General features: G+C 51.2%; 1 protein-coding gene across 8 annotated transcripts in view; it reads right to left on the bottom strand.

Annotated features, from left to right (window-relative positions):
• PAX5 (paired box 5) overlaps nt 1-24,435 on the bottom strand; it is a gene marked incomplete at both ends in the record, with an annotated part of 184,727 nt that overhangs the window by 36,718 nt on the left and 123,574 nt on the right. For 5 of the 8 annotated variants that reach the window (XM_082843227.1, XM_082843229.1, XM_082843231.1 and 2 more), the window contains one exon: nt 5,858-5,959. The exons of the other annotated variants lie outside the window; for them this stretch is intronic. In XM_082843227.1, the coding sequence (XP_082699353.1) occupies nt 5,858-5,959 (102 nt within the window). The remainder of the gene's footprint in view (nt 1-5,857; nt 5,960-24,435) is intronic. 8 annotated transcript variants of the gene reach the window in all.

Here is a 24,435-nt window from a genome sequence, read left to right as displayed (position 1 = left end):
ACATTTATTACAGCCGTCCCTCAGTATCTGCCAGGGATTGGTTCCAGGACCCCCTCGGATACCAAAATCCACAGATGCTCAAGTTTGTTCTATAACATGATGTAATATATGCATATAACCTACACACATCCTCCTGTATACTTTAAATCACCTCTTCATTACTTGTAACACCTAATCCAATATAAGTGCTATGTAAGTAGTTGCTGACACTATTCAAGTTTTGCTTTGTGGAACTTTCTGGACTTTTTTTCCAAGTATTTTCTGTCCATGGTTGGTTGAACCCATGGATGCAGAACCCACAGATACAGAGAGCCAACTGTATACATCATTTACATGTACATCTCATTCTTATTATCATCATCATTCCCATTTTATAGATGAGGAGGAAACTAGGGTCTAGAGAAGTTACGTAACTTGCCCCAAGTCACACAGCTAGTAAGAAGCAGGACGGTGGCTCAAAACCAGGCAGTCTGGCTCCAGAGCCCATGCTCTTAACCACTCGGTCTCCCCGCTTCACCACGTGGCTGCCAGTGCGGGCCCTCGGGCAGCCCAGCCTCCTTGGCTGCAGTGTTCCAGCACTGGGCTGAGCTCTCCCCGGCAGCCCAGCCCTCATCACCACCACCACCCCTCTCCACCACCTTTTGTATCTCATCAACTGTTGCCTGAGTGCTACTATGGGCCAGGCACTCTGCCAGGAACCAGGGACACAGTGGCGAGCAAAACAGACAGAACTTTGTGTGCTGTATAACCCTTCTGTACTGTATAGACCTGACAGGAAACTGCATGAGGAAGGAGCAAACCGCTAATTAAATCCCTTCCATTGTGCTTAGTATCACAAATGAAAAGAACAGGATGCTTTGAGAGGGGTGTGATGGGGTTCTGGTTCAGACGGTGTGGTGGGCAGAGTAACACCGCCATCCCCCAAAGATGTCTACGTCCTAATCCCTGGAACCCAGGATCGTGTCAGGTTATATGGCAAAGGGGGAATTCAGGTTGCTAAGTAGCTGACCTGAAGATATGGAGATGATCCTGGATTAAGCAGGTGAGTCCAATAAAACAACAAGGGTCTTTCTAACGGGAAGAGGGGGCCAGGAGAGAGCAAACCTGGAATACGGAGGCACGATCAAGACTCAGCCCAACGTGGGGCCCCAAAGCAAGGGATGCAGAGTATCTACAGGCTCGGAAAGGCAAGGACACAATTCTCCGCTGGGGCCTCCAGAAGGACACCCGGACTTCAGCCCAGGGAGACCCATTTTGGATTCCCGACCTCCAGAACCGTAAGATGAGAAATTATCATTGTTTTAAGTCACTAGTTTGTGGTAACTCATCACAGAAGCAAGAGGAAACTAACACATTTGGTGATGGGGAAGGCCCCTCAGAGGAGGTGAAACCGCAGGGGTGAGAGGGAGCCAGGCAGGCTGGGCCAGTCGGCAGCGGCAGCAGCAGAGGGGGCTGAGCGCGCTAAGCAGAGGAAACTGCCAGTGTGAGGGGAGCAGGCGCCGTCATTCCTCCCGCTGGAATCCAGGGCCCTGTGCCTGCCCAGACGGCCTCACTGGCCTCAGGGGTCTGCTCCACCCTCACCCTCACCTCCCACTTCTTCAAGAAAGCCATCAGTGGATTGAGCAATTTAACTGAATGGCATCTAGAAGTGATGTACACCAATCCATGGCAAGTAGGGCGCCCAGGGCAGAGGAGCCTGCCAGCCTCCTTCTAGGGCCTCCCATCAAACAGCTGCTTGTCTGCTGCAGCCCAGGGAAGGCAAACACGGCAGGATTTCCCGGCACTCTGGTCTGAAGCCCCCAAGAGGAGTCCAGTAAAGGATACACGGGGGCGCCCAGGTTCATCTCAAAGACAGTTGGTTCCTTTGCTTCTTAGACTCACTGAAGCCAAAGGGCAGTGAACGCCCCTTTCTTTCCCCCAGCCTAGAATTTTTAAGAGTTTCAAATGCCATGTCAATATTCGTTAGGTTGTGCAAATATCTTCAGGCGGGAATCAACTAGTTATACTGCTCAAGACACTATGGAATCTTTGGTGCAAAACTTTGGGCATTTGATGAAGATAAAACCTGAAAACTGTCTCCACTCTGAGCTGATGTGACGTGCCGCACTTGCTTTAATCGACGAAGCAAAGGGCTACGCGGGGTTGGCAGAGCCACAGGAACTGAATCTACCAACGCTAGAGAAAGCCAAGTAGCCCTGTTTTGCGGGTGTGAAAACACCCTGGAACCAGAAAGGGCAGACAACCCCTGATGGCGGAGTCAAATTCGAAATAAACAAGAGTTGAAGCCACCAAGCTGGCAGTACGGGAAAATGTACTATTTTTCCAGGCCCCAAAGTTCAACTGCCCAAGTGTTCCCTGGACATGATCCCTCCTCAACTTGTCCTAAAAGCAGACCTTATCCATGGAAGCCTCCTTTATAAATGGAAGAGGGGGCAGCCAAATGTTTCCCAAAACCTAGGGTAGGAAAAACAGCTCAGAAGATTTCAGTTTCCCTCGGGATTCACTGCCAGGCCAGGAGGGAGGACTGTTCCATATAGCGAAACAGACCATCGCTGTGTAACAGCCTCAGCGACACAAAAACAGGATAAACGATTCGCCTAAAACCTTGCTCAGCTTGTTTCTCCAAACGCTGCCAACATGCCCTTGTGGGTCTAGAAATGGTATCCCCTGCGGTCACAACTGAATGAATACCTCCCAGATCCAGAAGCCCCAGGGGTTATGAATGAGAAATCTGAACAACTACAAAGTTGAAACCCTGACACAGGTTGTGGTATATCCACATTCTAATCCCTAGAACCAGGGCTCATTATGTATATGACCAAAAAAAGTGGGGGGAGGGGTCCTTGTAAATGTGATTAAGTCCAGGATCTTGAAATGGGAAGATTACCCCACATTATCTGGGTGGGCCCTAAATACAGTCACATGTATCCTTACAAGAGAGAGCTTGAGGGAGACTTGATACACACACACACACACACACACACACACAGAAGTGATGTGAAGATGGGGCAGAGAGTTGCAGATTGGAATGATGCGGCCACAAGCCAAGGAATGCCAGGAGCCCCAAGAAGGTAGCAGAGGAGAGGAACGGGTCTCTCCCTGGGGCCTCCAGAGCGAGGACAGCCCTGCCCACACCTTGATTTTGGCCCAGTGATACCGATTTCAGCCTTCTGGGCTCCGGGACTGTGAGAGAAATTTCTCTATTGTTTTAAGCCACCGAGTTTGTGCTGATTTGTTAAAGCAGCCACAGGAAACTCATATGCGGGTCAATGTTAATTTTCCCTCCCTCCCGCCCTCAGCCAACACTCACAAAAAAGTACCTATTCCGTGTTATAGGCTATGAGGGGTGCAGAGGACGACTAAAGCAGAGGCCTGGCCTCAGCGAGCTCACCTCCTGGTGGCAAAGCTTATTGGTCCACGTGGCATAACAAACAAATGTAAAGCACCGTCCCCAGAGCAGGGCCTCACCAGAGGCATCGGGGCGGTGATGTTTATGCTCAGCCCTGGAGGGTGAAGCTGGATCCCAACAGGCCGAGGCAGGAGGTGGTCTAAGCCAGAGACACAGAATAAGGAGGGACACTGACCGTCTGAGAGGCCTGCTGGGGACCAGCGAGCGGTCAGGGAGGGGGCGGGCTGGGAGAGTTGGCCAGAAAGGCAAGTTGAGGCCAGACTATGGTGATGCCTGAGTGACAGGCCCGGGACCTGCTCTGCTGAAAGGTGGGCCGTCTCTGCCTTGGGCCAACTCTGGGCAGTTCCAGCAAAGACCATGCATGCGGGCCAGCACTGCCCCATGAAGCCTTCCAAGAATGAGTTTGGAAATCACTTTGGAGACAGAGTCCCAGAGATGTGATGCTGGTTTGGACACTGAGGAACAGGAACTGAGGACCTGCCTGCTGAGCGTGGAGTCCCAGCCCTGATGCCGGCTCTGAAACTGAAGGAGTGCTGAGCTGCACGAGAAGAGAAAGCAGAAAGAGAAGGAAAAAGGGGAGGAGGGAGACGTGGGGCTCCCCTGCCAAAATGCTTGTCTTCCTTCCTCCTCACTGTGCGCCCTCCCTCTCTGCAGAGTCCCAGGGGACCACACCACCCGGCTGGCCCTGTGGCTGCCCCTGTCCAGCTGCTGCCGGCAGGTTTGGTTAGACTGTACCCTTGTGCAGGCCTGTGATTCCTGCTGCCACTATTAATGGGCATCGGTTCCCGCTGGGGGCTCTGCCAGGCCCCCAGCCGTTTGTATCCTGAGCCTGGTAATTAGAGCTGGGAGAATCCCAGGGGCTGGAGGCCAGGCTCTGTCTGGATAATCTCGGGAAAGTTCAGCTGCTCCTCTGAACTCGGCCTCTTTGGGGTTGGCAGCAGGGAGCCAGCAGGGCCAGCCGGGTGGCGTCTGCTTCACCTGCCAATGTGCTCTCGGGACAGGGCCCGGGGCTGCCGCCTCCCCCTCTGCTATCACTGAAAGCGTGCATTGACAGACTGAACGTACACGATGGCAGAGGACAGGAGTGCTGAACTGGAGGGCAGAAGACCCAGATTCAAGACCTCCTACCACCAAGCTCTGCAGCCTTGGCCAGTTCCCTAACTTCTCTGAGTCTCAGTCTCCTTCTGAAACCTCGGGACCCTGCCCACCTCACAAGGTTGTAACACCAAAGGGCTCCTGGGCAAGCGCTCTGCACTTGACAAAGGGCCCCACAGACGGGAGGGCCGTTACTGGATAGGCAGGATCCTCCTGAGGCTGCCCTAACTCGCTGAGGGCTGAGAGATGAGTGGGGGTGGAGTGGGGGGCAGGAGGGCGTGTGGCCTACCGCCTCCGCTTGCCCAGAGCATGGTGTCTCCCTGTGCTCTGCCACGGCCCATCCTGGCGGCAGAAAAGGCAAAGGCTTTGCAGGCGTGAACCCGGCAGGCCTCCCCTGCGTTGGCAAGGCCCAGGGCAAGAGTACACACGGAGGCCATTTTCCATATGTCTCATATTTAAAAGTCATAAATCAAGCTAACAAGCCATTAAATGAAATATGCTCTGTCCTCCTACCTTGTTAAATACATCTTTGGAATAACCTGGAAGGCCAGGAGCGAGTTCAGAATTCTGGGACTCCTGGGCGCCTGCGCCGGGCTCTGGCTACGTGGGGAAAGCCCGCCCAAGCTCTGGTCTGCCTAGATTCCTTTCCCATGCCCAGCCCACTCATCCTCACCCCGGCCTCAAACACAGGTGTGGACGCCCAGCCTTCACGTCCAAGCTCTGTCCACACCGTCCACGAAGAGTCGGTCCTCAGGCCCTGGGGTGCACGCATCTGGGACGTGGGCTGGGAGGAGGCTGGAAGAGGCTTAGGGCTGTTTGGGCAGGACCCCTGGGTGGGCTAGAAGGAGGGGTATGGGCACCAGATGGGCACGTCCCCTTGGCCTGCAGACTCCCCAGTCCATGGGTGGGGGGACACTGCCCCTGCAGTGTGGAGGAGGCTCCAGAGCAGGGGCCCTCCTGCCTGGTCTAAGGGTGGTTCACGCCGGGTCATGGCTTCTAGTCGTGGCTCTGCTTCCTACTTGATGGGTGACTTAGGCACGTCCCAGCCCCTCTCTGACCTTTAGCCAGATCCCGGCCCCCTCCGTGTTCAGGCTTCCTGTGTAGCCAGTGAGGGGTGTGTGAGCGACAGTCAAGGGCCCCCCCTCTCTCTGATGTCCTCAGACGTGCTGCCGCTGGCTGGTCCAGCCCCACTGCCAACCCAGCTGCAGAGGAAGAGGCCGACAGTGCAGACCTCTGCCTCATTTATTCAGGTCCACTTCTCAGAAGCAGAGAGGTCATCTGTGCTGTTTGCGGGGATGCCCCCCGGAACCCCGAACGTCGCCTGCTACAGAGACGCAGACAGTGCAAACTCACCAGGCACCATCCCTGTCAGTGTCGGCGCTGAGTAGCTGCCCTGTCCGGCGGGGGGGACATGCGGAGGGTACCCGGGGAGGGTCGTGCTCGCCAAGTCGCGGCCTGAGGAATCAAAGCAACAAATCACAGGGTGAGCATCTCCACGGCCAGCTGCTCATGTCCACAGCTCCCTGGACATCTGCACATTTGTCACGTCTGGATGCTTAACACCAATGTGCCCCCAGTCCACGTGCATGCATGCACGTGCGTGCGTGTGCGCGCACGCGCGCGCGCGCACACACACACACATACACTTACCCACCCCTCCAGCCGCCCAGGCTCCACTCAGCAGGAAGCAGGGATGGCTCTGCCACGTCCCTGGGAAACTGGAGCTCTGACCAGCTCCCCTTGCCCTCTACTCCCCAAGCAGGGCTTGGACTTCTCCATCCCACACCTTTTCTTCTGCTGTGCCCTCTGCACACGGCCCAACACTACCCGCCTTCAAAGACCAGCTCAACTGCCTCCCTCCTCCTCTTCCTCGACAGTGGGCGGGGCTCTTCCTGCCTCAGACCCGTATCTGGTCCTCACTGAACTTTTCCTCTTTGGGCCTAGAGCTTGTCATTCATTCAGTGATGGTGCAGGACACACCTCCTGACACCAGACACTGCTGTTCTGGACTGTGGGACATGGAGGTTACGGCCTCAGCCCTCGGGGCAGACATCCAGTGGGCACATGTCCACCTCGTTGCAGGCTGTCAGCTCCTGAGGGCAGGGGCGACACCTCGTTCAGCACCCAGAACACCTGCCTCCACCACAGGGCTTAGCACCTACAGTAGGTCTTCATGAAAAAAATGTGTGAATGAATGCAGCAGCCAAGTGGTCTGCGTTCCAGACCGTGTGGAAGAAAACCCCAAAGTGGTAGAACTGTGTAAGGGAAGCGCCACTGAGGTCTGCCGCTCAGGGAAAGAGCGGGGCTACAGCTCTTCAAACATTGCCAGTCACACGTATGTACCCAGGTGCTCATGCACAAGACCAACAATCCAGATCCTGGGAGATGGGACTGCTCAGTGATTACCTGCTGAGCTCTGAGGACGAGACCCTACCCTGGTGGGCGGAATCGGCAGTTGCCCCTAAAAGAAAGGGATGCCCCTGCTGTCAGCCATCCTGGGAAATGGGTGGGAAATCAGGTGGCCTTGGGAGGGAGAGAAGGCGGCCTTGGGATGAGGGAGGGAGAGAAGGCAGAACCTTGCCCTCTTCTGGATGTGGACACTGAAGGCCAGAAGAGGTCCAGCGGTGTGGGGGACCAGCCCCTGACCCTGCAGAGCCAGGCTGGGGCCCAGGAGCCTCCCCTAGGGCCCAGTGGGGTGCTGCCAGCAGGACACAAGTACACGGCTTTGAGCTCCAGCACCGCTAGCAGGTGGCCAAAGAGGAGGGGCCATCTCTGACCAATGCCCCCAGAGAATCCAAGGCAGCGACCACTTATGAGCCTATAAATGGTCCCCATATGAAAGAACAGCCCTTCTAGTGCCAGTCACTCAAAGACTGTCCAGCCAGCGCCCAGAGGCTGCCTCATTTCACAGGTTCTGCTTGTCTTCCAGACCCTTACAGAGCACAAGGCAGCTGCTCGACAGCAGGCCCCCTGCCCCCGCCCTCTGCTCAGCACCTCCCTGGCTTTGGACTGGGCATCTGGCTTGTGACAAGCATGGCTCGTGTCTCTTTACATGCGGCATTGCTGCAGCACAGCAGGTGCCCCAAGGTTTACCTCCTGGAGTCCTGATTGCCCCCCGAACTGCACGTGACTCCCCATGAGAGCTGAGATCAGACAGAAAAGTGGGGTTGACAGAACTGACCACACTTACATGGTGATTTCAAGAGGCTGTCCCCCGCCCCGCCCCCCCCGCATCCCCTCCCTCTTCTGACCCAGCAACCACAGCCCTCCACAGCAGCTCCTTTCTGCACAGAGTCTAAGCTCCAGGATCACGTCTTTGTACCCCAAGGCTGGAATGGCAGAGGCCTACAAACGTTTAACTGAATGAAAGGCGTGGCCCTGCTAGAGAAGCAGGAACTCTCTGGAGGCCATAATACTCCCCTCCATCTGGGGTCAAGGGCTCGCAGAGCTCTTCTTGACCAACCCCTGCGCCATTTTGCAGACGAAAACCCTGAGACCCACGGCAGGGAGAAGGGAGCAACTGGCCCATGTTTCCTAACATCAGCCCAGGAGCCACCTCTATCTTAAGCAGCATCCTGTTGGGGGTTGGGGGAGCACCCAGGCCCAACACAGTCTTCTCCACACTTGCTACAGAGATTTGGTGACCCAAGGGCCACTGAAAAGATGTCTCAGGAAGCAGGGTGAGCACAAGTGTCAGAATACTCGGTGCAAGATCGTGGCGCCAGGGGCCAGACTGTGAAACGTGTAGAGAGAGCGCAGGCTGGGGCTGTTCTAATGCGTCGGCTTCCCTACCAACCCGTGCAGCACCCGCTCGGCCCCGGCCCCAGACTCAAAACACAAACGCTTACATAGAAATTGTAAACACCAGGCTCTGTTCTCAGTCTTTTAAATCATTAACTCATTTAACCCTCAACAACCCCATGAGGTACGGTACCGATACTTTCCCCACTTTATAGGATCATGAGACGGAGAAAGGTCAAGTAATTTGTCCAAGGTTGCACAGTAAGGGCCAGGGTCTGAACCCAAGCAATCCAGTGGCAAAGACCATGTGTTTAGCCAGTCCACTCCACTGCCTTGCACAGGTACCTGGCTGTGCTTCTGTCCACCCGACTCTCAGCTGGGACAGCAGGCTGAGCCCTGCCTTCAGGCCACAGTGTCACCATGGCTTACTGGCTCCCTCGTGCAGAAGGAAATTCAACTACACGGTTTTTGTGATATATGTGTTGAGGTGGGAGCCAGGACCACACCAGCAGGAGGCCAGATCTGCCTCCTGAAAGATGCAGGCATTATCCTGATAGGAGGCTGCCTGGTGCAGGGGGCTCCTGGGGCCAAGCCCCACGAGGTCCACATCCCACCTGTCTGCCTGAAATGGATAAGAGGCTCCTGAGAAGGGAAGGGACTTGCCCACGACACTCTACTGATTTGAGGCAAGGCTGGGACTGGAATCCAGCTCTCCTGTCTCCTGGGATTTGGTTCTTTCTTCAACAGGGGCTGTCCTTTTGGTCACATCTGAACCTCAACGGTTTCTGCCACTGTTATATATGCTTTAAAACCCTGATCCCAAAAGCAGAAATGCAGTGCCTCACCAAAGCACTCAACTCAGGAAGCTAGATAAAAAAGCAATAAAATGAACCTAAGGAAAGGAGGAGGAAGGAATCGATAAAGAAAAGCAGAAAATAATGAATTAGGAACCAGAAAAGCAGACACAATAATAAATATACACAATAATAAATAATAAATACAACCAAGAAAAGACCAATAAGATAGACAAACCTAGGGCAAGATTCAAAAAAGAAGACACAAATATCAAGATAAGGAATGAGGAGAAGATACAACCAGAGATATGGAAGAGATGATATTTTAAAAACATAAGAAAACGCGTGGACGCTCTAGCTATTAAATGTGGAAATCTCGTCAAAAGGGAAAACAGTCTAGGAAAACATGAATTAGCAAAACTAACTCAGGAAGAGGTAGAAAATATGAACAGCCCAATCGTCTTAGAAAAAATGGAAAAAGTTGTTTAAAATTATTTTTTAAAATAAGGTGCCTCACCCATTTAGCTTCTTGGGCAAGTTTGTTTTTGTTTTTGGCAAGTTCTTTTAAACCTTCAAGGAACACATACTTCTACTATTAAGCTGATCCGGGATACATAAAACTAAGAAAATCTTCATTTTGCCAAGCTAGCAAAATGATCCTGATTTAAAAACTGAACAAAGGTGCACAGAAATGAAAATTAATGGCTAGTCTCACAATTTATTAACATGCATGCAAAAAAACCCTACTATCTCACTGATGAAGCAACATATAGAGAGAATAGTACACATGACCAAATAAGGTTTATGCCAGGTATGCCAGGGCGCTTCAATATTAAAGCATTCATTGGGAATTCATATTAATATATCAAAAGAGGAAAACCATAAGATTATATCAAAGCTGTGGAAAAGGCATTGGCTAAAATTAAAGAACACTTACAGCTCGATAATAAAAAGACAAACAACTCAGTGTAAAAATAGGCAAAGGATCTGAATACACATTCATCTAAAGAAGATATACAAAAATGGCCAATTCGCTATCAGGGAAATGCAAATCAAAACCACAATGAAACACCACTTTGTACCCATTAGAATGGCTATAATCAAAAAGACAGATTTTTGACAGCATTGGGAAAGATGTGGAAAATTGGAACCCTTATACACTGCTGGTGGGAATATAAAATGGTGCAGCCACTTCAGAAAAGTCTGGAAGTTCCGCAAAAAGTTAAACATAGAGTTACCATGTGACCCAGTAATTCACTCCAAGAGAAACAAAAACATATGTCCACACAAAACATGTACACGTATGCTTAAAGCAGCATTATTCATAGTAGCCAAAAAGTGGAAACTATTCCAATATCCATCAACTGATGAATGGATAAAGAAAATATGGTGTATCCATACAATGGAATACTTGGCAATAAAAAGGAATGAAGTACTGATACATGCTACAACATGGATGACCTTGAAATCATGCTAAGTGAAAGAAGCCAGCCACAAAAGACTACATATTGTATGATTCTATTAACATAAACTGTCCAGAATAGGCAAATCTATGGAGACAAAAAGTAGATTAGTGGTTGCCTTAGTCTGGGGTGGGAAATAGGGGGAAGGGAGGAACTGCTAATGGATATGAGGTCTTTTTTTTTGGGGGGGGGTGCAATGTTCTAAAATTGGTCATGGTGATGGTTGCATGACTTTGTGAGTGCACTAAAAATCACTGAGTTGTACACCTCATATGGGTGCATTGTGTGAAGTATATCTCAATAGCACTGTTATTTTTTATTCTTGCCATCTATCATCAGCATAATCTTGAAAAAGTCATTTGACATCAAAAATGTAGGAAGGACATAATATTAAACTGTTTCTGAAACCAAATAAAATTATCTTTAAGGAAAAAATATTCAATAAAAGAAAAAATTGATAAATTGGATTACTTAATAAAACAGACCAAAAACCTCTTGCCTGGTAAAAACAAAATAAGCAAGGTCAAATGATAAATGGCAGACTGGAAGAAACTATCTGCAGCATATACCGTAGATAAACGGCTACTATCCTGATATATCAAGAGCACATAAGAATCAAAGGGAAAAGAACAAAAGTCCCATAGAAAAATGGCCAAAATTCGTGAACATAAAATTCACCAAAAAAAAAAAAAAAAAATATATATATATATATATATGTAAAATGACAAACAAATTGAAAAGACGTTCAGTTTACTCATAATACTAGAAATGCAAATTAAATGCAAAATTGTACAACCCCATGTGGAGGGGGATTTGGCAACACCTAACAAAACTGCACAAGCGTTTACCCTTCTAACAGGCAATCTCACTTCTAGGGATTTACCCTGAACATACATACGCCTTCAGCAATACACAAATGCATACACACGGGTTAGTCACTGCAGCACTATTTGTAACTACAAATTACTGGAAACGATCTAAAGGCCCAAGCCTAGAGAACTGGGTGAATAAACTGTGGTGCGCACACACACTGGGGTGCCGTGCAGCTGTGCAGAAGATCGAGGAGCCGGAGGGCTGCGCCTGGCACGGGTGATGGAAGCCAGGAACTGAACCCTGGTTGCCCCGCGCCTTTGCAGCAGGTTGCTGTCCTCCACACAATCCCAGGTCAGAACCCTTAGAGGACTTCAAGTTCAGGTTCCAAATGACTAACTTTGGAAAACCACAGAGGGATGATGCTAGGGAAGGGACAAAAGTAGACTCTTGGCTCTGGAGGTGCGTGAGTTTGGAATGCTCAAAATACAAACGAGTGAAGGGGAGAGGGCACAGGGCTGGCTTAGCCACAGCTGACACTGGTGGAGAAAGTGGCCTCTGGAGGCCAGACCCATCCCGAGGGAGGAGACGCTCAAGCCAGGGCCGCTCAAGCCAGCGCAGAGGGTGTCAGGCTCCAGGGGGCAGGAAGCCACCTTCACCTGCTCAACTTTCATACAGGCCCCCAGTTGCCTCCAGAGTCAAATCTGGACTCCTGGGACGGGCAGGGGGTGTGGAATTTGGAATCACACAGGTCTGGGTGCAAACTTAGCACCACCACTTCCCAGCTGTGTGACCTTTGGAAAGTAATACAATCATCTGAGCTTCAGTCTTCCTTTTGTAATCGGAAACAGAACGTATTTATTGGGAGCAAAACAATGCGGTGCTTGCTGTGACAGTATTAAAACATGTCTGCAAAACATGTCTTCTTTGCTAGCCTTCTCGGGGAGGGAAGGGGTCTATGTCCCCTTGCCTTGAATCTGGGCCACTTTGGTGACTAGTCAACCAACAGAGCAACAACTTCCTTAGAGGTTCCTATGAGCCAGGCCCTGGGCCAGTACTTCACATGCCTTATCTCAGTCAACACTCACAACAACCCCAGAATGTGGGTGCTATTATTTTCCCCACTCTACAGATGAGGAAATGAAGGCCTCAAGCAGTTGATGTGCCCAAGGTCATACAGCTGATAATCATGATGGTTAACTTTTTTGCAGCACTTACTATATGCCAGGCACTGTTCTCACACTAGGCAGCATTCCAAACGCTGTTCACTGTGTTTTGTAGATATTAACCCAGTTAATCCTCAGAAACTCTGTTAGGTAAGTCCTACTATTATCCCCATTTTACAGACGTGGAACTAAAACACAAAGAGGTTAGGTACCTGCACAAGGTCTCACAGCTAGTAAGAAATGGAGCCATATCCAAACTTAGGCATTCTGGCACCAGATTCCTCACACTCCCCCAGTGCACTGGGCACTTGTCCTTTTCCTGCCCGTAAACTGGAGGTCCCCAGACAGAAAGAGCTGCTCACATCCCTCCCTTCCCTGCACTGGCCGGGCACACAGTAGGTGCTCAGAAAACGTCTGCCAAGGTGAAATTAATCAAAAGACATTGGTTCTCCCGTCTGAAAGAAACTTTGGTTCCCACCTCATCAACATCTCAGAAAGCCCTTCATCATGAACTCCGCAAGATAACTAGCCCTGATTTATCTGTTTTTTTGTTTGGATGCAACTTTTTCTTTTTCATACAGGCCATTTCTAGGTAGGCTCTCCCTATGTACACTAATGGGGGGAAATCTGAATCCAATTAACTTCAAATTTAGCTCATAATGAACTTATCTCATTTTGCTACCAGCTCCATTCTCATCGTGTGGCAGTAATTAACCACTGGGGGTTGTCACTCCCAGACACATGACATGGAGATCCTCCCATCCCCTCACTTCAAACCCTTACAGAATTCATTACCCTGACAGTGTGCAAACCCTTCATTTTGAATACCGCAGGGCACCAACCAAACTCCCCCTCTATCTGCCTGACTGTGTGTGTGAGCGAGAGAAAGAAGAAAGCAAGCCATTGAGAAGGCATGAATTATTGTGAACAAGATGGGAGCAGGATGCTGGTGATGGTTCAATGGCCAGAGAGGGTCTGCCAGCCTTGACATCCCTGGGTTGGAGGTTCTGCCCAGAGGAGGGGAGTCTCCACCCACAAAGTCCAAGCTCTAAGGGAATATGGCGGAGCTGGTTGGGGAAGGCTAAGTCCCTTCCAAACTGGCGATCATATCCACTGGGGACTCTTAATGCCCAGGAAGCCTGTGCACCCCAGGCCGGGGCAATGGTGACTTGCTGTGTGACCTCAGGTAAGTTCTGCCACCTCTCTGGGCCTTAGTTTTCCCATCAGAACACTCAAGCAGTGGGAACAGATGGCCTCTGAGGGATTTTTCTGCTCCAACATCCTATAGGTCAGAGGCCTCATTTTACCCCTGTGTTGTTGGACATGGAGGCCGGGCCAGCTGCTATAGAGATGGAAGTTCCTGCCCGCCTAGCCTCAGCACTCCTGCCTAAAGCATCAGGTACCCTGGGGCCCCTGGATTAAATCCTAGTGAAAGGAGGGTAAGCATCAGTCTTGTTTCTGTCTTCAGGATAGGAACTTATGGCAGGAGATGGGGGCCGTCGACCTGCACTTTATTGCCACGGCCGCCTCACCAAATGTCCACAAGGGCACCAGGCACCTGGCCCGGAAAGCAGCTCCTACTCGGCTGTGGCTAGCTTTCAGAAGAAGCTGGTTTCATTTCATTTGGGAATCGCCTGTCTACATGAATGTTCACTCAAATCCAGTTTCTAATATGTACACTGAGGGCCAAAGAAAACTTATCTGAAGCCCATGTTTAGCCCTCAGATGGCCAATTCTCAGCCCTTCCTATCCTCAAAGCTCTCGAATCCTGTCTGAACCTCCCCACACCATCATCCCCACCAGCTTCACCAGCTGCCAGGCCTTTTAAGGACATGAGCCCTGCCTGGGTGTAGGTAACTACGAAAGAGTAACCACCGTGCCGGGCAGAACAGGCCAGGGGATGGAGGGAAAGCACTGCAGGAGGCGACTGCTGAGAAACTGGGGCACAACCACAGCCAGCTAGCTCCCTGGGGCCATCCTAACCTCCTGCCATCTTCCTTGTTTCTGGGGGCGGCGGCGACAGCCCCAGCCTCCCAGCCACGCCAGCTTCCAAGACACCCGGTCTCCCTCAAGCCCAGTCAGTCCCCAAGCCGCTCCTGACTCTCCATTGCCTCGGTGCCCTCCCCTCCCTGGCCCGACCTGCCAGGTCAGACTGTTCTTCCCTTCACTCTGTTTCCTGGCAACCTCCCCTCAGCCCCCTGCCCTGTCCCTGCCCTACCGTCTGTCTGGATGGCCTGTCAAGGCTGCTCTTCCAGAGCCCCGGCATCCAGCCACCAAACCGCTCAGCTCACCCTGAAGGACAGCTTGGAATCGCGCAGGAACTCAGTGAGGGCTCCGAAGCCAACACTTCTGATTCTATCTTGGATCAATAATTTAACCAGAACTGCAGACACTTCTACTTCTACAACATTTTCTCAGAAAACACTTCCTCAGAGTCACAGAACCATGAGAAAGCCTTTTGCATGTTAAGAAACATTACAAAAACTTAAAAAGAAAAGGTCATAAAGGTGGGAAGCATAGCCTTTCAATGTCACGGAGCACTATTTAACAGGCACACCCAAGGATCATACTTCTAAGAGAATATACCTGTGTTTGATGATTCTTTACTGTTTGATTAGAACCTAGAAATAGGGAAGTTACACATTAATGTGTAGATTTCTATCAAGTAGAAAAGATAACCCCAAAGGTTTGGGTTTATTGCCCTGTAGGGCATTAACCAATTTTGTATCTAATCTAGCAATTTTATTCCAACATTTAAAAAAAAATGCCTTTCTCCATGGACAATATAAACCCTGTTCCTCAAATGTTCTTGGAACCACTTTTTTTTTTTTTTTTTTTTTTGCGGTACGTGGGCCTCTTACTATTGTGGCGTCTCCCGTTGCGGAGCACAGGCTCTGGACGCTCAGGCTCCGGACGCTCAGGCTCAGCGGCCATGGCTCACGGGCCCAGCCGCTCTGCGGCATGTGGGATCTTCCCGGACCGGGGCATGAACCTGTGTCCCCTGCACCGGCAGGTGGACTCTCAACCACTGCGCCACCAGGGAAGCCCTCTTGGAACCACTTTTATCTTTTTATAGGTTCGCTCATTAATACGAGTTGAGTAAAATCTTCATGTGTTCATTCTATATTTGTACATGAGCTATGTTCTTAATTTTTTAAAAATTATACATTGACACTCGTTATAGGAAAAAGCCAACAAACCGTGAGTGAGATGAGTTGAAGATTTTCAACCAACACCAAAGCAGGTGACAGTAAACAATTGCCACTGTAGGAGAGGGAGAGACGAACAACCCAACACCCAGGATCTGGGAAGGGGATTAATCCTGCTATACAAACCCCTGGCGTGTGTGTACAGGAAGTGCGTATGCCACCAGGCTCATTCTTTCCAGCTGGCGTTTGAAATGTGTGACAGTTTGAACAGGGGCTGCTCCGGAGTCTCCCTTTGTTCAGAACTGCCACAAGCAAAGGGTGTGTGAGCTGGGGAGTGCAGGGGGAGTGTTTTACCTAGAGGGGAAAGGCTGGCAAGAGGGAGTAGCCCAATTGCCCGCACACAATGGACGTGCTAATTGCAGAGGGGCCTATCCAGTCATTAAAGCAGACCTGGCCCCGGCTCCTAATGACAGGTTTATCAGCCATTAGTTTAGGCGGTGTTATTTACTTAGAAAGAATAACCCTCAATTTCTTTCCCCCAAATTACTTAATCCCCACTTTCAACTAATTCTGACTAGCCCTCCTCTAATTGCCCTGGCTAAAGATCTAATCTGGATGTGTCCAGCAGGGAAGACAACTCTGAGAATTCCTCAGGGCTCTGTTTACTTTGCAGCCTCAAGCCTCCCCATTCCTTCATTCCAACCGACCTCATATACTCCCCGGGAATCACTGGGAACTTCCGGACTCCAACAACTGTGTTTCAATTTCAAGAAAATGTTTGAATTTCATCTGCCTGGCATTTTAGAGCAGATACTGGGGCTCAGTCAATATTTCCATGTACATTTATGACATGATCTGCCTCAACTAGCAACTGTTGATCCAACGTAATAAACCAACAAAGGCAGGGTTCTAGTGAATAAGACTGCAAAGTGGCTCTGCCGCGCTCATGGTTCCGGGCATCCCTGCCAGGACAGGTGCTGCTGCAGGGAGAGGCAGAAGCCAGTATTTACAGCAAGAGGACAGCAAGGGCCACTGTGGGCTAGCTCAGGTCTTCACTCATTCATTTGTTCACTCATTCATTCAGGCATTATCTGATCCCTACTGAGTTCTAGCACCAGAGGACCTGGAGATGATAATAACAGTAATAATAATAATAATATCCACAACAATAACAATGATTGTTTATTCAGCTCTTACCATGCACCAGGCACCATTCGAAGTGCTTGTATGTATGATCTCATTTAAGCGTCACAGCCACCCTGGGAGATATAAACCTTTATAATCCCTAATTTGCAGATAAGATGGTGGCACTTGGAGGCAAACTGAGGCCAACTGATGCCAGAGTCCCTACCTTTACCACCCCCCTCCCCTCATGATTCTTCTTCAATAGGTGAATTGCAAAAAACAAAACACACCTCCTTTTGACCTGCAATTCTACTTCTAGGACTTTACCTACGGAAACACACAGAAAAGTACACCAAGGTTTACATTTAATGGGAAGGAAGGAGGGAAGGTGGGGAGGGAGGGAGACAATCCAAGTGTCTATCATAATGGCTGGATTAAATAAATTATGATACTTCCCTGTGATGGAATACTGCACACTTCTGAAAAACAATGAGGCAGATTTGAGTGTGCGGACTGTGAAAAGAGGTCCAATATACATTATTGAGAGAATAAAGCAAAGTGCAGAAGAGCACTGTGCACAGTGTGATTTTATTTGTGCCAGTAAAAAGTGGATAAATCTATCTGCTGATAGATGCATAAACATGTTACTGAAAGTATACACAAGACACGGTTACCTTTGGGGTGAGCGATTACGGATGGGAGGGCTGAGGTTGGGGAAAGGAGAAATATTTTTCATTTTATATTTTTCTGTATGGTTTAAATATTTAACCACATGCATGTATTACTTTTTATTCAAAATTAACTTTCTGATTTAAAATTAACTTTTTCTTAAGAATCAGACACTGTCTGTGCCCCAAGGGGCTCACTGACGGTCTTGAAGGGGAGGTAATAATGAATCTAGGATGCACAAAGGGCACACTCCCCACCCCCCCACCCCCGCTGCTCCCACCTCAGCAGCTCCTGGGCCAGAGCTGTCATGGTGGGAACTCCTTGCTTTCAAGGACAGCATCACGATGCCAGAAGCATCTTGGCCAAGTCAAAGATCCACAGCTTATGGTCCCACCAGGCCTCCCCCACGCCAGCAACCAGCCCTGCACGGACAGAAAATGCAGTGATGTCCCGCCCATCCAAAATATGCCATCAGGGAACCTCAGTCCTGACAATCTGGCTGTGACTAGCCAAAAGGTGCGCACAAAGCCTGTCCCTAGAGCCCCCCTGGGTACCAGCTCTGGCAGGCCGGATCCTCATCTGCACACAGTTCCAACGAGCTCAGTGGCTTGGTTTCCCAGCTGCCAGCAGATTGAAAACAGCAAAATAAGAAGAGGGAGAGAGACTTATAGAGCCAGGCAAACTGATGTTAGGAGAAGTGACAGGTGAGCAGCAAGGATGGAGACGGGAAAACAATATAATCCGACATAAGAAGCCCAAACCTCAACAGTCTGGGGTGCTTGGCGGAGGGCAAACTGCCTGCTTGCAGACCTCCAGAGCCTTCGCCACTGCAGCGGTCGAGGTTCAGGGATGCTGGTTCACGGAGATGAACCTGGGTGCTGTCATTGGAGGAGGGTGAACTTCTGTCTCTCCAGCATGATTATGTGCATCTCTTATCTGAGAAACTGATATGACAAACCAGTGTTTTGAAAGTTGGCTTGGGACCTATATAATCATAAGTAGCAGATGGATGGGCTTCCCTGGTGGCGCAGTGGTTGAGAGTCCGCCTGCCGATGCAGGGGACACAGGTTTGTTTCCCGGTCCGGGAGGATCCCACATGCCGCGGAGCGGCTGCGCCCGTGAGCTATGGCCGCTGAGCCTGCGCATCCGGAGCCTGTGCTCCGCAGCGGGAGAGGCCACAACAGTGAGAGGCCCGCGTACCGCAAAAAAAAAAAAAGTAGCAGATGGAGAAAAGCCCAATTGTCCATCTCAGTCCAGGATGGGTCCTTGGAGAACCCTTGTACGGTGCATGGCAATGGAAAAGACCACCAGGAGATACGACTGCTGATGGAAACCCTCCTCACCTCCACTCCTGGTTATGGTATGCACCCACCCAAGCTGGCTGGAGGATATTGAAAATGTATTCTTGCCTCCCAATGTCTCGGAACCATGGAGTCCCATGGCTGGACTGAAACTTGGAGGTGTCCCAGTCCCCCCGCCACCCTGACTCAGGGCTGACAACATTCTCATCACGTTTACCCACCCCAGGCTGCTAATGCAGAACACACTTCCCAAATCTAATGGTTGGGAGTCTCTTCCTTCCCAAGAATTGGTTTATACATAAACTAGACGATTACTAAATGGAAAGTGGAATGAATAAGTGAATACACAGAAATCAACGAGTTCCCCTGAGGTGACCTTCTAGATTGGAGGACTTTAAATCTTTGTAAAAGGGCACAGTGTGGCATGGTAATTAGGGACAAAGGCCACAGCCTGGCAGTCTCAATTCAGACCCTGGGTCCACCCTCGTCGGCTGTGTGATCTTCAGCAAGTTGCTTAGCCTCTCTGTGTCCGTTTTCTCATCTGTACATGAAGATCTGCCTCATCGTGTTGCTGCGTGGATTAAGTTAACAAATGCATGTAAAGCCCCCAGCACAGAGCAAACACTCAATGGTGCCACCATAGCTCCATAGCTCACCCAAAAGTACAGCCAGATCAGTGTTTGAAAGTGTGGCTCTGCTCTCCTCAAGCCATTGTCAGAACCTGCAATGGCTCCCCACTGCCAACCCAGCAAAGACCACACCGTTAACTAAAAACACAAGCCCATCCGGAGCCCAAATCCCAGTCCTGACTCCTACCCGCCGTGTGACCTTGGGCAAGTGATCCAGCCTCCCTTTCCTCACATGTGTAAGGAAGCAGGAAGGCTCCGCAACAGTTCCTCCCTGGTGGGGTGATTGTGCGTGAGGCGAGTGCCTGGCTTGAGCCCCTCACCGCCCACTCCCTACGCAAGCGCACTGCCCTTTCGGGCCGCCTGTCTTCCTTTGTGCCCCATAAATCATTTGAAGAACGAAGTGTGAAAGGCGGTAAGTGAAGAAGGAAGCCATACTCTACACGAAGGTGGAAAGTCTCAGAAAGCTCACCCACCCACCGCTGGGTGTCCCCGCCGTGCAGCTGAATTCACGTACGATGGCTGGAGCTCTGCTGAGCTCTATTTGCCAGGTACTCTTCTACGTGCTTTATGCGCCTTGTCTCATTTAATCATCAAAACAATCCTACAAGGTAGAAGTATTATTATTGCTGTTGCTGATACTGGGAGGATGAGCCTAGCGGTTAAGCGCACCGGCTCTGGGAGCAGACTACTGGATTCAAATCCCAGCTCTGCTCCTGACTAGTTGTTTTGTAATCTTCGGCAAGATTTCACCTCAGTTTCCTCATCTATAAAATGGGGCTAATAATAACACCACCTCCTTAGAGTGTTTAAAAGGATGAAAGAGGGGCTTCCCTGGTGGCGCAGTGGTTAAGAATCTGTCTGCCAATGCAGCGGACACGGGTTCGAGCCCTGGTCCAGGAAGATCCCACATGCCGTGGAGCAACTAAGCCCATGCACCACAACTACTGAGCCTGCACTCTAGAGCAGGCGAGCCACAACTACTGAGCCCATGCGCCACAACTACTGAAGCCCTCACACTTACAGCCCATGTTCCACAACAAGAGAAGTCACTGCAATGAGAAGCCCGTGCACCGCAATGAAGAGCAGCCCCTGCTCACCGCAACTAGAGAAAGCCCACGCGCAGCAACGAAGACCCGACGCAGCCAAAAGTAGTAAAAAAAAAAAAAAAAAAAGGATGAAAGAGTTACTACAGGTGAGGCCCTTAGAAAGGTGCCTGGCCCATGTAAGTGCTCCCAGCTACGCTTGTAATTCCCTCCAGTATTTAGAGGAGGCCACTGAAGCTGAGAGGGGTTAAGTGACTTGCCCGAGGTTGCACAGGCAGGGCTGTGGGGCAGGATTAGAAACCAGGCAGCCTGTGCTCTTAACCACCAAGCTCCAAATCTAGGGTGGGTTTGAAATGAAGTCAAGCATGGTGGGAAGCACCTACTGGACCTTTCCAGCTAAAGGGTGAGGTCAGGGCTTGAGGACCGAGTGTAAAAGCCCTGGACTGGGAGTCAGAACGCCCTCCACGTCCTACTGGGCCTTCAGGCAGATCCTCCCCTCTCTGAACATTCTCATCTGTGAACCCAGAGTCCCGATCCCAGGCCACCCACCTGGGAGGAGATCAGACAATGGTAGAGACCTGAGGAATGTGTATTATCAGGTTCTCAGCCTCCTTCCACGTCGGGCTGACAGCCCATTTATTTTAAGAAATAGTCAATAGGTACATGTCGAAGTCAGAAAAGCCTCAGATAGGCTTCTGATCTCTTGAAAAGGGACCAAGGCCTGTCACAAATCCTAAATCAGTGCCTTGGCCCATCCACTTCTGGTCTAGAGGGTAACAGGCCGGGGGATGTCACGAGATATGGGCCCAGAACCAACAGAGCCGAACCAGATGACACCCTCTCCCTCCAATTGTTTCCCCAAACCACACAGCAAGATTGGAAACCACCACTGAGGGGGCCCACACGAGACGCAGGCTGGGCAGGTGTGCTGCTTGCCGCGGAAAACCAAGCCCACCCCGCAGAGGCACCTCCCAGGGTACACGGCAAGTTAATGTGCTGCAGAGAACACGCATTAAATTGTGCCGCTGGCCTGCGCTGCAGGCTGCTGAGGCACCAGCCCAGCCCCCCCCAGCACTCCCCTCCCAGAGAGGCCGAGTCAGGTGCCGGGGCTTCTGAGAAGCCCAGCGTAGCTTGGGCTCTTCTTTGCAAGCCATTGCCAGTTCCGGGATTGCCCGTGCCCTGCCCCTCTCCTGGGCATCAGGAGACCCAAATGGGATCACAGAAGTGAGAGTGCTTCGTGCAACACGGAACGGGCCCTACTGAGCAGGGGCATCACGTGGGGACAAGTGCACGAGTCCATCGAGCCTGGGTTCAATTTGCCAGTTATTCACCATTTCAGTGACCACAGCTGGGGAAACCGAGGCTCAGAGAGGCTCAGAGTAGCAAAGATCCCACATGCAGCAAAGAGCAGCCCTGAGATTCAGTTCCTGTAATTGGACAGCAGGCTTCCTGTAGGCGGCAGGACTGGAACTGGGTCTCAGTGGGTAAGGTTCCTCCAGGGGGATCGGGAACAGGGTTCGGGCTGAGTCAGGGCCGGTGGGCAGTACTGGTGGGTCCCGTCATGCCAGTGAATGAGCCTCGAGGGGCAGCGTGCTTGGGACTGGTCTGAGTCTCCTCAGGCACAGGCAGAAGTTGGGGTGAGGTGGGTGGGCATCTGGGGTGTAAGGTAGGAGGATCAGGTCCCAGCTGTGGCACCGAGAGCGAGGCTGAGAAGAGAACACACACGCTGTGTGAGTAGCCTTCACACTGTCTTGAAAGCCACTTTGGAACTGGAGAGCACCAGAGCCCAAAGGACACGAAAGGTCGACCAGGCAGGGGTTCCAGCTGTGTTCCCTGGGGCTTCCTGGGGCACCTCGGGGGGCCTCTGGGATGGCCACCCTCTCAACCACTGAACCTCAATTCTGACTGTTTACATAAAGGCTTCCCAGGAAGATTTCATCTGAACAAAAGTTTTCTTGACAAAAACTAAAACAAAACAAAACAAAAATAAAAAACTTAATTGTTGGAAAATCACTAATTGCCTATGTACTGCAGGTGAATGAAGAAGCCCCTTTGAGGGCGAGGCCTTTCCCAGACTGCCTCACACAGTAGGCCCAGGCCCTCCGGCTCCCACAGCGCCTGATCCAAACAGGTGTGGGCACTGGAGAACAAGCCAGGCTCCTGCCCATTTGTATCTAAACCTGCCGTGCGATTTGTGTGTGTGCGCGTGTGTGTGTGTGCGTGATTTTTGTCACATCTTTATATTTATTGAACCTGCCGGACAGGACCAGGTAGGGGAACACACACAAGAATCAGACTTCCCAGAATGTGCCACTGGCTTCTTCCCTCTGTGCTACCAACAAATGACTGCACTTCCGTGAGCCTCGCTTTCCAAATCCACAGAATGGGGATATACCCTTTGCCCTGCCTCCCAGGGTTCCTGGGCTTTGGAAATGGAGGAAGGAGAGATGGAGGAAATGAGAATGACAGGGAGGAAGAAGCCAGAGCCCCTTCTGGTGAAAAAATGGAAACATTCAAACATACAACCCAATGTGGCACCAGCTTGAGTTTTAAAGTCCGGAGGGCCGGGGTTTGCTGCCCCCGGCAACCAAGCACTATTTATGTGGTCTCAGCAGGTTCCCTAATTTCTGCCACTCAGTTTCCTTGTCTACAAAATGGGATATAATACCCATTTCACAGGTTTATTTGAGGTCTAAACCAGGTCATCGTGGAGCTTGGACTCATGGCCAGCACGTGGTCGAAGGTCTCTCCCATCCCCTCCTGCCCAGGCCCCAGGTTCCCCTCCCATCACGAGCTCCTTCTGCTTCGGCCGTCCCCACCAAAATGAACCTCACCGTGCAGGAGGGCTGGGAGAATTAAAACGCGCAATCACACAGCTTCTTGACGGGAAATGCTTTAGAAATTTTCGGCTCCATTTACTTCTCAATCTAATTTTGTCCTCGGGTGCACATTAGGAGAGAGATGGGATCTCATGTGGTTTGCCTGCGCTCCACACACCAGCAGGAGGCAGCCCGCGTGTCTCCACTGTCTTGAGTGGCATCATGAGGGCGCCCCTGACCAAGAAGTCCCGTCCTAGACACCCTGGCACCCACGGCCCAGCCTCTCCCACCGGTGCCCCTGGGTGGGCGTTGGGGGAGGTATCACCAAGTCACAGCCCCTGCGCATCCACGGCCAGCTCAGGCCCCAGCGCAGACGCCTGTCACCACCCACCGCTCAACTGTCTCCCTGCCCGGCTCCAGCCTCCTCCAGGACCCCAGCCCCTCTGCAGACGGACCCTGCACTCCTCACCCCCACCACCCCAGCATCAAGTCCAGACTCCTCGCTGTCCTCTGTTCCTGCTGGAGGAGTGGAGCCTCCAGCTCCACAGCCCCGGCTCCAGTCCCAAATGGCTTGCTTTCCCCCAGCCGCCTCCAAACCTCAGCAATGTTGCTGCTCTGCCTTGGCAGCTCTGGGCAAACACCACCCACGTCACCTCCTGTGGAAAACCTTCTCAGATGCCCCGCCCCGCCCCGCCCTGCCCACCCATTAGTCCTCTCAGAACCCCTGTGCGCGCTCCACGTCACAGCGCTCATCAGGCTGCCCAGGATGGCTGTCCGTAGAAGACACAAGACTGAACCCTTCCAGGGCAGGGACGGTGTCCCACTCATTCATCTGTTTTCCCGTGGAGGCGGCGCGGTGCTCAGCTGGAGCCAAAGAAATGCTTACTGGTTCATTCATTCATTCAGAAAACCTTTCCAGGCCTTTCTTCTAGGCCAAGCCCTATGTCAGGTACTGGGAGTCTGTGTCCTTAAGAACAGGAAGCTTTCTCTTTGAGACCAACGGGTGATAACTTTCCATCATGCCCACTGGAGAAAAGCCGCCAGCCAAAGCTCAGTTCTAGCAAAGGGAAGTGCCTCTAGCCACCCCCAGAACTCCCTGGGGCTGGGACTGGGCCACTGGGTCCTTGCTTCTTCCCTCTCCCTTACTCTTTAGTCCAGTTACTCAGCAAGAGTCATCAAATCCTGGAGAAACAGCCCAACCCCACCTCCAGGCTCCAGGGCC

Source organism: Leucopleurus acutus (genome assembly GCF_964270905.1).
Source record: "Leucopleurus acutus genome assembly, chromosome: 7".
NCBI lineage: Eukaryota > Metazoa > Chordata > Mammalia > Artiodactyla > Delphinidae > Leucopleurus > Leucopleurus acutus.
This window is presented reverse-complemented; position numbering and strand designations above follow the sequence as displayed.